At 44.0% G+C, this 16,545-nt stretch overlaps 1 protein-coding gene across 7 annotated transcripts in view; it reads right to left on the bottom strand.

The window, feature by feature from the left end:
* The window catches only part of ST3GAL3 (ST3 beta-galactoside alpha-2,3-sialyltransferase 3), a gene marked incomplete at both ends in the record, with an annotated part of 141,435 nt that overhangs the window by 17,028 nt on the left and 107,862 nt on the right, over nucleotides 1-16,545 (bottom strand). For 3 of the 7 annotated variants that reach the window (XM_079535606.1, XM_079535608.1, XM_079535605.1), the window contains one exon: nucleotides 1,016-1,162. The exons of 3 other annotated variants lie outside the window; for them this stretch is intronic. In XM_079535606.1, coding sequence (XP_079391732.1) covers nucleotides 1,016-1,162 — 147 coding nt within the window. The remainder of the gene's footprint in view (nucleotides 1-1,015; nucleotides 1,163-16,545) is intronic. One more of the 7 variants, XM_079535607.1, reaches the window with a different exon arrangement.

Raw genomic sequence — 16,545 nt, forward strand, 5'->3', positions numbered from 1 at the left:
AAATAGACTTTCATGAAGTGAAACATCAGGTTTCAATTAAGCTGCCTTCATTTCCCAATCTGATCTGTGTTAAACAACCTATCAAAACCTCATAAACTTCAGTTCACAGCATTTTCATTTCCGGATTTCTCTCTTCTCCTCTCAGCTTAAGTAATAACTTGTGTATTAAAATAACGTGTTTAAAAATAAAACCAAATCTGCAGAAAATAAAGGCAAAGGTCTGGTGATTTCTGTCCTTCATTAAGGCATCAGTCCTGATTTTCTGTAAGACAAATCAAGACCACATCCTTCTAAAGGTAAGTATTGGAGAATGCAGAGAGGTGAAATACATTAGTTCCTAGCTAAGGGGAACATTTGGGATAATCACAGAATCATAAATTTTGGAAAAGACCGCTAAGATCACCCTGTCCAACTGCCAGCCCATCCCTACCATGCCCACTAACCATGTCCCTCAGTGACACTCAGCTGGGTCTGTCAGCTATGCTAACGGGCCCCTAAACATAATGTGTGGTCTCAACCAAGAACTAAACCGTGGGTACAGGAGCAATTTCCTATCTGAGTAATGCTTTTTCTAATGGTTGTATATTAGATAGAGTAAGTCTAAACAGGCTCTGAGGACAGTCGCAATGTCCAGGAATCAGAACTCTAGAAAGCCCTGCTCCACACTAATACTCTAAAAAGCTGGAGGCTAGGGATACTAGAAGGATCATGAAGGTGTTTTGTAACTAGGACCTAAAACCACCACATCGTTTTCTATTGCAAGCTTCTGTAACTAAAACCTGTCACTGTGATATCAGAATTTCCTACCATGGGCCTCATAAACCAACATTCACCTTCTTTTACTATAAGCCTAGAATACAGGATGAGTGATATTAGTGATTGCAGGTAATGGAGCCAAAGTTCCTTCCCTTCAATGTTCAACAGTGGAGGTCGAATGGAAAAGAGTTATGGCAGCCAACTCTGCTGCTTGTTCTCATCCTCGTCTTTGGTTTTGCTTGCTCTCTTTTATACCTACCCCTCTGCCCATCAGGCCGTTGTTGAAAGGCAGTCCAATGAAGCTGAAAGCTGCCTCCTGGATGAAGTAGGGATTCAGGATACGTATCTCATGAGGTTCTCTGGGAACACGGGTCGCCACTGACTTCCAAAAGCCATCAGAGGCGCTCTGGTAACAAAAAGGGAAAGAAAATATCAGTAAAGAACACCACACAAAAAATAGCAGATTGCTATTATTACAAAAATGCACCTCTGGCAACAGTTCCTGCTGTCACTGCTCGCTGCCACAAGGCACCAGTATAAGGTTACAGTGGGACAGTACACCCTGGAGGGGTGACAGCATCATGTGCAGATGCACTTGAACTAGTTGGATGACAAGTGCAAGGAAAACAGGGCAGCCTGGGCTTCAGCGTAGCAAACCTCCACTTTGGTGCCACAATTTCACTCTTGATGGCACTTCAGCTAGTTTGATTAATGGCTTAAGCATTTCAGCACACGCTGTGATCAGTCCCACCTGCCCACAAGGGGATGCACTCTTGGAAAACAAATGTTGTTAAGAACTTTCAAAGAGCTAAAAATGAGCACAGAGTGCTGCGTATGAGCTGCATGCTTCCTGCTTTATCTTAGATCTGTTACCTTTCATTACGTTTTTGGTGAATTAAGTCATGAGCTTATAAAGGTCCATCCTGACTTGTGAAAGCTGTGATGACAGAGCAGGAGAAAAAACAACTCAGTATGTTCTTTATGTTTTCCCAATACTGAATTTTAGATCCTGAAGAATGAAACTTTTGGGAGATGCTTCCTACCTTAAAAAGGCAATATTTCAGCAAACTCAACGAGGAAATTCGAGTCCTCTCCTTGAGGACAGAATGCACGTTCTTACCCAAACCAACAGTCTAACACAGCCAAATGTCTGTTTTGACCCCATCTCAAAGCTGCCGAAACACAATACACTTTTGCTGACCACAACAAGGATCCCAAGAATTAAAGCTCGCATTTTGACAATTGCAAAGTGCTCTCAGGACCCAAAATGGAAAAAAAATTCTAATTAGCGCTCATTTATTTTCATCACAGTTGAATTATCATGAATGCCTGAGGTCAGAGTGGTCTAACATTCTCCAATATAACACATTTTCAGTTGTTCGGTGATCCTAGCATTTTCCAAGAAAAAAAAAAAGAAGGGAAAAAAACCCAACTTCACGAATGTTAATAAAGTCCTACATCCATTTAACCAATGGATTTGAGGGATTTGGTACCTCAGCTGAGTTTTGCCTCCTTGTGAAAATTCATTTAAAAATGGATAAATGCTAAACCTTCGGAATTTCCGAAAGGCACATGTAAAGCAAAGGTCTCCCAGTTCCAGGGAAGAAAAAAAGAAATTGCAGATTCCACTTGTATTGAGCATGTTAGCCATCTCACAGAAATGAAGACCATAAACAAAAATCTTGCATAGCTTCTCACTCAATGAAACCATCTTACTGTGGGCTTAAGAAGGCACTCCCTGGAAAAACAGAGTGTGACCCCGAAACTAAAATAAATTTATATGTTGAATTAAGGCTTCACATGCAGTGCTAAATATGGCATTGCTTAAATTTTGCACACTATTAAAAAAAAAAAAAAAAAAGAAAAAGAAAGGGCTGCAAACTACTTAAAGTGGACAAAACCTGCTTTTTGCTTGGATCCGAACTTCGAAAGGGAGCCTACATAAGTTCTGGGCTTTAAAGAGAGTTTACACTGCACATAAAATGCTAAAGAAGTAAAAAGAAAGCTTAGAAAGGCTTCAGATTTTCATCCTTTCTGTTGCTTGAGCTGTCCAGAAAAGTTAAACAACACATACCACAGAGGCTTGCTTTCCCAGTGCTGTGTGAGCCGCTAGGACCAAACCTGTCCTCCTGCTGATTAGCTTAATGCAAGTGTGACACAAATACAGATGCTGGTTGCAGTTGGAATACAACCTGCCCACTTTGGTCCCATTGGTGTGGCTGCTTCTCTTGTCATTCATCCAGACTGATTCCCTGGCCACTTTCCTCAGCTATCTCAGACTGCTCTATTTTGTCCTTTCAGTGTTAATTTCTGCTCATTCTGTTTTCTTCCCTGTAACTTTTCAGTGCTAATCTCCTTTGCCTACAGAAGGACATCTCAGGTGATCTCTCATTGTGGCATGTTCACCATCTCATTTCTAAAACAATTCAAGGGAGAGATGGAGAGTCTCAGCAGATGGCTCTCAGATTTCTACCTACACAATAGGCAAAACCCTGGGATTTTCCCTCCTCACAAAGAACTAAAAACTGTTTTCCCGGCTTATAATTACTGAAATTTGCAGCCTTGTGGTTTTGGCTCTCCAAACTCTGTAATTTCAAGCTCCATCTCGAGCCTTGTGGTTTTGTTGTGCAGCTTGTCACTGGCAAGCTCCAGCACAGAGCCCATCCCGGCTGCTCCCCTGATGCAACCCCTTTGGGGCTGCACACTCGGAAGTGCAGCCTGCGCCAAGGCTCCTTGCTACTGCTGATGCTCGGCTGCGGGCCGCTGCTCTGCTGTGTGGAGATGTGCGGTCTGATTGGACACAGATGTTCAGGGAGGTTTCCAAAGCAATCACTTCCCGTCGGGGAACTCTGTCCCTCTGATGCTGGGAGGAGAGATGGAGCAGCAGGCATAGGAAGGAGGCACGCGGCAGATCCAGCAGCTCAGACACACCAGAGATGGTAGGTTAGGGGAAGTGATGAGGAATGGCACACCTCACCTAGAGCTATAGTCCTCATTCTGTCTATCTGCAGAAGGGTAACAGGGACAGATGGTTGCAGGCTTTTTTTTGGTCTCCATTCAGTTTTCTATCTCTTATTCACTAAAGTGGATCACAATGTAAACTAAAATACAGAAACTCAGGCCCTCAGCCAAGAAGCAGACCTTAATGGAAGAGCAAAGATAGGATGAGAAGTGATGGCTTTCAGTTGCTCCAGAGGAGGCTGGCTATCAGGAACGATTTCTTTTCTGCAAGAGTGGCACAAGCTGCCCAGGGAGGTGGTGGGGTCACCGTTCCTGGATGTGTTCAACAACTGTGGAGAAGCGGCACTGAGGGATGTGATCAGTGGGCAACATTGGAGGTAGGTGGGCGGTTGGACTAAACAATCCAAGTGGTCTTTTCCAACCTCGAGTCTATGATTAGGAGAAGGCTAAGTCTCTCAGAACAACATTTCTAATATCTCTCCAAAACAGGGGTAGTACTATTAAATGCAGGTGTACAATACTATGCTGCGGAGCAACAGGAAAGATGACAAGGCTGGAAAGAGAACCTGCGGTAAATGGCGATGACTGCTCTTGTTACCCTCATAACACCAGCAATGGAGAGGAAGGAGAGCAGGAAAGGAAAGCAAAAGCAATGGAATGACAAGGCAATCACAAGGACTGCAAGTGCCGTGAAGCACATAGCTATAAGATCTCTGCCCCTACCTGGGCTGGAATGTGGTTATTCTATACCTGCCATCCACAGGCACTTGCTGTCACACAAACACAGGGCACAGCAAAATTGCTGTAATCCATCTGCAGAGGCCTTTGAAAGGTTTCTGCTCAGCTGTAACTGGATTAGATGGAAGGTGTGTTTTTGCTAGAAAATAAGCATCTTATCAGCCAATAGGGCATTTCTTAGTGGTCAAGCAGACGTGGAGACCTTGAAAATGCTCTTCTACAAGTAGTAATCAAGATGAAATTACCAAAGCAAAGAGGAAGTTTTAGCAACGAGACAGAGGTGTTGAGAGTCTGCAATCTGGGCTGATGGTCAACTGCTAGCCACACTATCCTGTACTTCAGGTATGTTTAGCCAACTTTCTCAAGGTGACAGAGAAGCATTCACAACCTTCTGTACACAGCTCTGAGGACTGGCACTCATTCTGAGTTCCTCTATCTTTACCTTCTAGAGTCTGCATTTTGTTCCACTCCTATCTACACACTGAAAGCTCTCTTGCTCTGACTGAAGCAGGGTGCTCGAACCTTTCCCTCATCTTGTCCACCCTCATCTTGACTACGAAACAAGATGTAGCTCTTGGAGCATCCAATAATATGTCATTTCTAATCTTTTATCATATTTATTTAATCTCTCCAAGTTCTACTAAGTCTAAAATCAAATGGCTGCAATTTCCCAGGCCATTCCATCTCCCAACAGCACCATCAGCTAACATACTGGCCAAGACAACTCCCAATAGATTGCAAACCCCCAAATTTAGCTTTTACTACTGTTTCTCAATGAGAAACCCAAATATATTTTCTACCCAGGATTTTCAGTGGCAAAGACAGAAGCAAAGCAGGATGGATACAAAACCACCTTCAAATACAAGATGCTACTAGAGGCATTGTGTTTTGGGTTTTTTTTTTAGCAAAAATTTATGTTTCCTCAATGGAAGAGTTGAGCTAATAATACTTCACTATGTGGGCTTAGAGATCACTTCCATTAAGGCTTGATAACTGGGTTGAGAAGGCTTAGAGCTTTAAAGGGCCATGAGTGCAAATTTTTAGCTTTGTGTTATGCACACTGCAAATCCAAAGTAATTATTTTGTTTTTAATGCGTTTCTACAGCTTTATCAGTGTAACTGAGAGTGAAATCCAGTTCACAGTTGTAAGGTAACAAAAGGCTGTCCTGTGACAAAAATGGAACTTGGAACACAGCAGATGAGCTGCAAAGAGAACCAAAGATTATTTTGATGAATATTGTATTTCTCAAGTCAAAGCGTAAATGATAGCTTGCATACGGTGTGTCGGAAGATGTGTTTGTCCTATGTGAACAGAGTGATGGATAGGCTGTACTAGAGATTCTTTTGCTCAGAATGCAAGCTGGATTTTGAGCCAAAATCTGATGAAATTTTTGTGCTTTGAAATACCTTAAGACAGAAGTTTTTAGAAGAAAAACAATGGATTTAGATAATTTATGTTTGCGTTGTGTCTTTTTGTCCATTCATAATAACCTTTCAGCAGAAGAATATCTAAAGCAATACAGGTTCAGAAAAATCCCAAAGAAGAACAGGCCCAGTAATATTACGACTATTTATGGGATATTTTATATCCATCAGGGACCAGTCCCTTTAATTCACTATAATTTTTATTACATAGTTTAGGAAATGTCATACTCATATAACATCTATTACAAGAATATCATGGCTGAAAGGCCAAAACCACATGTTAGGAAGTGCTGAAGCAGGACAGCCCTGCGACTTCAGAACTTCAGCATTTCTGTTGTGAACATTGACATTCTAATTTTCCCATAAGATTTTTTTCTACTATTGCCATATATATAAGTATTTTACAAGCAATACTTTCATATTTACAACATCCCTGCAACATTTGGCATGTATTACACCATTTTACAGGGGAGAAAATGCACTAACAAACATCCAATTTCTACTGCCTCCCGATGCTCAAATTCAGACTCCTTCTCCTCAATTTCCAGAACTTTTGGGAAGCTCACAACACAGCTCCATTAGCTTTGCTGCTTCTGAAGGCACACTTTTTCGGTATGTCCACCCCAGGGGACTTCAACTACGTTTGGAAAATTCTCATCTAACTTCCCCAGCATCACAATGGTCATTTAAAGGCTAAATCACAGAATCATTAGGGCTGGAATAGACCTCTAAGATTGTCTAGTCCAACCATTCACCTACCGCCAGTATTGCCCACTGACCACGTCCCCCACTGCCACATTTCCATGCTCCATGAACACCTCAGACAGTGACTGCACCACCTCCCCAGGCAGCCTGTGCCAGCTCATCACCACTCTTTTGGAGAAGAAATTGTTCCTAATACCCAACCTGAATCTCCCCTGGTGCAACTTCAGGCCATCAACTCTCACCCTATCAAATCACCTCCTCCAGAGGAAGTCTCAGCATCCGCCATCAGGGAGCAATTCTTTTTCTTATCCACATGTCCTGTGGCTTCTGCAACTACTCATGCCAAGGCTTAACTCCTTCCACTATGGAAATCAGATTAAATCACAGCGTTCCCACTCCACCAGATAGACACCACCGCTCCAAAAGAGTGAGGATATAATAATGGATAACATCTGCAGAGAAGAACTGAATTAACACTGAAAACATAACATGAAATTTTGCTTCTCCTAGCTTCTGATGGCTGAATTTTACTACCGTGGAGCTCTTTATAAAATTTTACAGCGTAACTCAATACATTAAAAAAAAAAAACCAACAACTCAAGAAAAAAATCTCCATCAAATGGAATAATTAAACTCAGCTCAGCTCTATAAGTGCAAATATAAGCCCCAGTAGACTACTGTCAGCAGGATTAGCCATTAGGGCAGAAGGCAATCCAGGACTTCCAAACTACTCACTCCTAACCCACCTGCAAACTTTTGAAGAGATCCCTGTTGGTGACAAACCTTTTCTCTCTGTTCCTGTACTCACCCCCCTCCACCTCCAAGTCCCATTTTGGAAAGGAGGTCCCAAGGATACCCCTTGCTCTCTGTTGTTCAACGCCCCCATTTCACTTGGAGAAGCAATTGCAAGGAAAATCCTATTTTATCCCTATATCCTGGAGATGTTGCATCCCAAATGAGGGCATGGGAAGGACACCTGGCCAGCACAGGCTCGGGAAGCCTGGTAGGATGGACCATGCTCAGTGCACATGGAACTGAGCTGCCAGCATCGATTAGCCTCAGGGAACAGACCGAGCCATGGGATTTTACAGGAATAGCAAGAATCCCAGCAGGCTGCCATGGTAACGGCCTGACCAAATTCCAGAATTTCAGTCTCTCAGAATGGGGTGGGAGAGCTTGTTTGTTTTCAACACTTAGAAAATCATATATTTTCACTAGCCTCATCCTGAAAGACAGCTGAGTTACTTCAGCTGAAGTTCCCAGCTGAGCCAAACATGGAAAACATCAGCTTGAAGGTGACAGCATAATGAAGTGACAGAGCCATTTTCCTGGTTACTGACAAAAGAAAACATGAGGTGATCCCAACTAGAAGCACAACTACCTGCTCTACTTATAACAATATGCTGGAACCTTCTCCAAAAAAAGGAAAAAAAAAAGAAAAAAAAAAAAGAATGAAAACAGTGCTGTCTTTGCAGATTTTGGTGGCAAAGCATGAGGGTATCCCAGGGCGCTTGAGGACAACCCATCAGTCAAGTCTTTTTAGGGAGCTGAACTGGTTCACAAGTTTGAATACAAACAACATCTCATTAAAAATCACATATTTAGACTAAATCTTGGCACACTGCAAAAAAGGCAAAAGAATCACCACACTAAGAATTATGGCCTAGAAACCCTCATTGCTCTCTGAAGTTATCTTAAAGCGAGTCCCTAGGGAAAATTTTTACATTGTTTCTACAACAAGAGTACACAAAAAAGCTGTCCTCTCCCATTTTGGCATCTTCACTGAAATGAGAAGCCAAATACTGTCTATGTTCACTGAGTGTTCCTATAGAATATATACAAACTATTCAGCATCTTTTAGGAGGGGAAAGCAGAAAGGTCAAGACAGCAAGAGTTTGGGAAGATGCCAGGGAGATCCTGCCCTACTCTGTTTTCTAGACTTGCATTAATAATAGGTGTTTTACAAAAGACGACATTTTTAGCAACATTATTCTTAAAAGATGAGAACCTATATAAACTGTCATCTAAACAGAACGTTATTCTGGAGCGCTTTTCCAAACAGAGTGCTGATTACCTGGGCCAGACCCACCATCTGCTGTACTTGCCAGTTGTGAGCAAAATTCTTTTCACTGAAAAGAGCCAGAACATGGCAAATCAAACAGCTGAGAAGACCTTCTGAGTTGACCTAGCAAAATGTTCCCAGAGGCTCTCTTGCTCACAGCCTTCACACGGTTTGGTTTATTTTCATTTCAGTCATCAAGACAAGCAACTACAACTGCCAGAAAGGAGGTTGTGGTGAGGTGGGGGTCAGCCTCTTCTCCCAGGTAACAGTGATAAGATGTGAGGTGATGGCCTTAAGTTGCACCAGGGGAGGTTCAGGTTGGATATTAGGAGCAATTTCTTCTTCAAAAGAGCGGTGATGCAGTGGCACAGCTGCCCAGGGAGGTGGTGGGCATCCCTGGAGGTGTCCAAGAACTGCGTGGATGTGGCACTGAGACATGGTCAGTGGGCATGGTGGGGTCAGACTGGGTGATCTTAGAGGTCTTTTCCAACCTTAATGATTCTGTGATTCTATCTGCATTAAGTAACAGCGTGTGTAGAGGCAGGATTGAAGCTGAACCTAGAGGTGAGCTCCGGTGGATGAAGTCAGAGCTTTGCACCCCACACGCATCTTTCTCTTTTGCAGAAAAAAGTTGTGGCCTAGAAAAGAGCCAGAAGCACCGCACATCTCCCTAGCAAAAGGGGAGAGAGAAATGTAGGAAGATAAAAGCAAACAGAGACTTTAGCTACCTCACAGTGCGTTATAGCTAACCAGAGATATAGATCAACTCCCTTATCCTGGACCCTCAGTGCTTTGAGGCAGAGACATCGTTACAAATTGCTCAGACAGCACTAACTATGCCAGTAATCCACTGAGGCCGCCAAGGAACACATGTGTTTCAGGCATAAATCGTCCAATCTATTCCTTTCTGAATTAACATCTGTCATCATGACACCATTCAAAATGACTGAAGACTGGATCATATTAACAACCACACATCTTGGATAAATATTTACTGTTCAGAATTTTTTTTTTTTTTTTTAAAGAAAACATGCAGATACCAAAACTCTAGAGCTGTGAAAGGGAGCCTCTATTCAGTCACTGATAGAAAGCATGTGATTTTATTTACAAAATCAAATTAATGTTTCTCCTTCCTCAGTGGGTCTTCACATGGGTGAAATCACAGCATCCTGTGGTGTTGCAATGCTTTTTGAAGGGCTCTGCTGGGGAATTTTGTGAAGCCTTCTCCCTCAGGACACAGAGGCAGATCTGGCTAAGTAAGCACTGGGAAAAGAAAATTGGATGAAGCAATTACCTTACTTCAATGCAAGGCTGTCAAGGGCTCTACTGGCTTGCTGTCTTGCTCCTCAGTCAACAAACGGGTCACAGAGAGTGAAGACAGAGCTTCCCATAAGGCACAGAACAGGAAGGCCAGAAGGGAACACAAGAGTGCAGCTCAACTGTGGGTACACTCAAGCAACACAGTTTTCCCAGATACTGATGAAATCTGTATTTCAGTGGTTGTCAGTAGCCAGTGCTCACTTCCACTGGTATGTTGCTTGAGTACTATAAGCTCACATCTCTAGGAAATTACACCTGTCCAGGTTGATAACTCACTTCAGCTCCAAGCTACCACTAGGTAGGTACTGTTTTGTAACAGTACTGTGCAAAAAGCCAAGAGATCCTCCTGACATCCTTCAGACATCCTGCAGAGCAGGGAGCAATGCTCCCTCCCTCCATCAACAACCTCTACCAGACCTCCACTCTCCTGCAGCTTCAGCAGAACTTTACTAAGACATCCAGTCTTGATTTTAAGATTTGAAATAAGAGTAAATTCATCAAGCCTGTAGGGCAGATGTAGCAAAAATAATAGCACTGATATCAGCATGCTGCCTTTTTTGGTTGTTTGCCTAGCTTCAGGTATACTTCTTCTAACTGAAGTCTACTGAGAAAAAGAAGTTCCTTCTATGTAGGTACAGTAAGACTGTAAGTAAATCTCCCCAAAATCTCGTGCATAAAGTAAATAAATTGAACTGAAATCTTTTAGAAGAAAGGAGGCTTTGCAGACTTCAAATGATTCTTGTCCTTACTCAAGTGTTAACACAGAACATCTTTATTCCACTAACGCTCGCATGAAGGGCTGAAACCCCTCTGGGCGATGTCTCCATTTCGGTGCTGTTGATGTTCTCTGACTCCCCACGTGCTGCATTCACAACGCACTGCTCTTGCATTGAGGAACAGCTGCTGCACATGTGGGCAACTCAGTATCCACAGCAGGCATGGGTGGCCCTGGGGGCAAAGCCTGGATGGAGGGGACCCACACATCTGCATGTGGGGCCAGAAGGAGACGGTGCCGTGCGAGAACAGCACTTGCCTGCTTGTTTGGTCTGCTGGGTGCCCAATGACGTGCATGGCACAGCAAATGCACATGGCCTGGCCATCATGGGAGCACGCAGTAGTCAGGGGTCAAATGGAACAGAGAGGATTCATGAAGTGGGAGAAATTTGAGAGTACTGTGGTGCAAGAGGGAGGCGTGAGGGAGAAAGACATAAATCCAGAGGCGATCAGGCAATTTTGTTAGCTCTGCTGTTTATAGAGTCATGTCTTTCGTTAGTATCAGCATCAGACTTGGAATGAAATCCTTTCCACCGTCTGAGATATTCCAAGTCTGTGTTTGATCAGTGCAGCTACCAGTGTAACCTGGGTTTACATGCACTATGACCTTGAAATGCATCTCCCAGGATCTGTGTAATTTTGATGTCCAAATACTGCTGGTGTCTGCCAGCGAGGGAGAGCACAACACGAGCACCCTCTCGATGCTTTTTCAAGACAGCTGCATTAGCTCTGGAGTTGGCCCTTGCTCAGGCTGGCTCTTCAACAGAAGGAAATGGTTTAAAAAAAAAAAAAAAGAAGAAGAAGAAAAAAGAAAGAAAAAGCAATTTTCTAAATTCTCCCTTCTTTTTAAAAATAATTATTGCTACTTCATCTGAGCCATGGATGGAGAAGGCAGGAACAGGAAATACCCAGAAAAAGTAATTGTCAACTGGATGGCAGCAGACATCAGAAGAGATTTAGAAGATGACAATTTTAGGAAAAGAGTCTCAGGATAAAGCAGGACAGTGAGGCAACCAGCAGAAAGGGTGCCCTAGGACAGCAATGATCGAGTCTTTCCAGGCGATAATTCTGCTTTGGTGTCTTCATTTAAGAATGATCTGAAGAGGAACTGGAGAGGAGTACAAATCTAACTGAAGAGCTTTGATTTTCATGTCTCAGCTGGGATTACTGAGTCAGAAATGAAGATGATGCTGTCTTGGCAGATATGGGGTAAAGGTTCTTTAAGGACTACCAAAGACTAGCATGAATAAATGTTACTGTCCAGCATGAATCCACCTGATATTATTAAATGCCATGCAGGCATGCTGCAGTGGCAGCAGAGCAGCCCCTGTCACCAGCTGACGGCTGACAGTATACCTACAGACACAGAGTATGCCTGGGTGGGAGCAGCTCTCAGCTATGCAGGGACCTGTCTAATCTTATTATGCTGTTGCATGCAAGTATGTACCAAGGGCAAGCTCCAGCCTGCACCTTCCATACCAACAACCTTCCTTTGGGAATCTGGCCAGGATGTCTACCCCAAAGTCCATGTTGCAAACTGGGTCATTTGTCTACCGAAGTCCCCATCAGGCTGTCACCCCACTGCTATTTGAAAGCTTGTTAAAGCTTACATGGTACAGGACAAAGATCTTCTCCCTTTTCTGGTCAGCAGGGGAAAGATGTTTTATAGCATACACATTTATTTTCCAACCTCTTCTCTGACCATGATTGCAAAAAAATGGCTCACCTTCTCCAACAAAGCACCAGTGCTCACGCTTACTCTTATGTCATCGGGAAATGGTTCTGAACTCCTTTGCTCAAGCAAAAGATTTACTTTTGCATTTGTAAGTCTTCTTTGGTCCCCTTGGGCCATGCCCACCACTACTGCTCACTGAGGGAGAAGGTCCTGACCACAGGGGTACAACCTCTCAAGCAGCACAGTCTTTTGTATGGGTAGAATGTGATCAAAACCTAAGAAAGAGAAGTCCCAAGAATCATTCTAGAAACACAAACCAAATCCCAGTGACTCTACATTAAAGGAATACAGAGCATTCTCCAGAAAGCAAAGTCCCACTTCTTCCTCAGTCAGAGGCTTCACAGGGGCCAGAAGAATTTGCCTCAAGTTCCAACTCTATTCTTCACTTCAACATCAACAGTGGTTCAGCTGCCCTGACCCCGGCTCTGAACTACCACGACGAAGAAACAAGGCACTCTGCTATTGGGTGCTCCATACATCCCCTGCGAGTGGCAGTGGCCTTTGGCCATGTCTGCTGGGACCAGGGACATGTATCTCTGGGAAGGCTTCCTTGCCTCTCCCCCAGCACAAGCCCCATCGTGTCCTTCGTGCCTTACTCACCAGCCATGCCTGCCTACATTACACTTTTGGAAGGATTATTCATAAATGCCTATTTGGTGGAAAACTCAGATTAATGAAAGAAATATGACAGCCCTTAAGACGACTTCCTACATCAAAAGCTTCCTCTTACTGATGATGGGGCAGCAAGCTCAGCTTCTGTCCTCTTCTATCAGAGTCGAAGGAGAGCAAGAAGGCAATGCCCTCGCAAACAGAGGGCTTATCTCCTGCCCACTGCTGCATCTTGGCTGCTTTTCGGGTGGCATTGCTGCAGGGTGCAGGATTCAGAGGCACGCCCCTGAAGGGGACAGCCACACTTTGGCCTTGCTGGCAGGCAGTTGCTCACTTGCTTCCATGACTTTCACTACCAAAGTGCTTCAAGGTGCTGCCACTGCTTACTATACACGGGACTCCTCCTGGCAAGGGCTGCAGAGATTCCTGCTGAAAGCAGCCACGGGCTCATTACTGCACGAGAAGGAAGCTTGTGGGCTGCCAATTGCTAGTGAAACCTTTGCCCTCACTTGGCTGTTTCACTACCGTGTGCCAGATGTTCAGGGAACTGAGCCCTAAGCAAACAAAAGAGCTCCTTCTGACTCACTAATGATGGCAAAAAAGCACTCTGGAAGCAGCCGCCGTGCCAGTCTGTGATGGCTGGTTTGCATAATTGCTGCTTGTAAATTCCTCTGTTTCACACAGCATCTTCCACCCTGAATGCAACGGTATTTAATTCTTCTCCAGCAGAATAGAGAAGGGAACCACATAGAAAAATCTCTTCTAGTTCCCCCGATACTCTAGATGAGCTTCAGGATGAGCTTCTGTGATGGACAGACACAGGTGATGCAAGGTGGTGCAGCAGTGGTAAGGAACCAGGTGAATCATGATATGTGTGGGTAACATCCTTTGGCCAAAAATCAGCCAGGAGAAAGTTCTGAGTGACTGTCCATGAGTAATCCACCACTGGGGATGCACGGCAGCAGCTCTTCATTGAAGGAAGGTGCCTAGGAGCGTCAGCAGCGACTGCAAGTCAGCACTGCAGCCCAAAGTTGCATGAACAACTCACACCTGTGAACCTTCTGCAATAAACATAAAAGCTGTGGGGCTCCAGTCTGCTTCCTTCCCACCTGTACACACCTACACACTGGGTCAACATGGCGCAATACTCCCTTCTGCTAAACATGTCACCTTACTCCATCCCATACCCTCTCTTCTCCATTTACCCACTACACATGCCATTATTTTCTCCTTTATCCTCTGTCTCACTGTTCTGATGCTGCTATTTCATCACACTGATTCTTTCCTCCTAACATCTCCTGAAAATCCTTCTCTCTACAGCATAAAGTACTTATCCCTTTCTCAGCGTGCAAGCGTTGCGCGAAGACTAACATAACACAGAATAAATCCTTCTCAGCTGCATGGAGAATAAGTTAATCCAACCACTGACCCTGGTAATAAATAGCCACTCGTCTCTCATTTAGTCTTTCACAGATAAACTCCCTTTGACTTCATTTGCTTGAGAGAACCATGCAAGGATGATGGTACCTTGCCCAGAACATCCAGTCACACAGCTCCAAGCAGCTCTGGGGCTGATTACATCTGGAGGAAATCAGAAAGTCTCATATCTTATCATGACTGTGCCATGGACATATGTAGTTGCCATCAAAATTCAGAGACAAAGGAAACATCAGAAGTTTGAGTTTGGCCCATTTTTTGAAGGATTATGTCCATTTCCACAACAGTCACGTTCTTTGGCAGATGCTTCCATCTCCCTTATCTCTGTCCTGAGGTCAGACTCCTGACTGTAAGCACTGCTTTGCAGAGGGACAGGCTTAATCTCAGATAAGTAATAAGCAGCAGGTGGACAGAGTACCTCTACGAACCCAAGAAAGGGAGAACCTCCCTTTTCTCCAGATGATCAGCCAAGAGAGAAACAGAAATGCTCCACAGAGACCGTGGGGCAAGTGTCTGTCTTTTTGACCTTGCCACACACTGATAAAAATACCAACAATCACTATCAGAACAAACAGACACCCACACCTTATTCCCACAGCACTGATAGCTCTCCGCTGGGCCATTCCTCCCAGCCAGCAGACACAGCTCTTTCTGCATTAGTCTCCATTGGAAGACGCAGCTGTGAAACCACCTGCTTGCAGCCAGAGCCAGCGACAGCATGATCGCAGCTCAAACACAGAGAGAGCAGACCAGGGAGGACAAGACAGATGTTTTCCAGTCACCCGGACTCTGTCCTGGACTATTCAATGAACTGGTCACCCAGTGGCCTCAAAAACAGTAACGATTCCCTTTGGGAACTTGGTGGAACAGGTAGAGTGTCAGACAGCTGAAAAGAGGACAGAAGTAGTTCCTGTCCCTAAGGAGGCGAAAAAGGAAAGGGACTCAGTTTATGATTGCATTTCTCAGAACAAGAAGATCAATTATAAAAAAAAAAAACAAAGATGAAAAAAACACCCAAAAGAAAGATGTGCAGTAATTCAGGTGGATTTGTCAAAACCAAATCATTACTTATAACAAAACATTATTTCTTTCTACAGTAAAAGAATTACCATAGGGCAGAAGCAAGGCATGAACAGGAATTCAGTAATGCCTCTGACGTCTCTCTCCTCCACAAAGACGCTACAAACGTTTCTTTATTAACGACACTACTGTGATATGAGCTCAGAAGTGGCCATAAAAACACCTATTCAGAAGGAGTTTTCAGTGAAATGAAGGACACATTGGACTGGGGTCTGCCTAGGAACCAACTCTGTTTAGTGTTTTTATTGCCAACCTGGACGATGGAGCAAAAAGTATGTTTATTAAATTGCAGAGGACATGAATTTGGAAAGAACGGCAGGTATGCAGGAAAGCTCTGCCAAAGGAACTTGGCAAACTGGAGAAGCGCTCTGGAAGAAAGAATCAATAGGAACAAGTGCACAGCACTGCCTCTTTTGGCAAGAAGAACCAACTACAGAGCCCTGGAGCTGGGAGGTGGCTGCTCTTTGGCTCATCCAAACACCAGGACACTCACCGGCTGCCCTGTGACAAGGGCCAAGCAGACACAGCAAGCGATGTATAGAAATAGCAAGGAGTGCAAGGCTGATTAAACAGTTGTTTGCTCCTCTCTAGTTGATGTTCTTCGTACTTTTTTGACACTGATCTTCAAGGAAAATATGAATCAACTACAGACTTTCAAAAGAACAAGAGAAATTAAGAGATGTGGGAAATACCACCTACAAGAACTGAAAGAAGAGTGGAGTTTATTCCAAAGACAGAATGATAGTGAGCCAACTCCAAGAGTAACCAACAGTGCAAGAAGCTCAAGCTCTTTCTCCTGTGGGACAAACTGAGTGCTGCAGCATTCAAAGAAGATGACTGCAATCACCCTGCCAGTTCTAATAAACTGCTCACCATCTCTCTTCAGAACCAGGGACACGGTATCACAATCAGTGCTCCATGACTACAGGCATCAGGTGGAAAT

The sequence above is a fragment of the Tetrao urogallus genome (genome assembly GCF_951394365.1).
Source record: "Tetrao urogallus genome assembly, chromosome: 5".
Lineage (NCBI taxonomy): Eukaryota > Metazoa > Chordata > Aves > Galliformes > Phasianidae > Tetrao > Tetrao urogallus.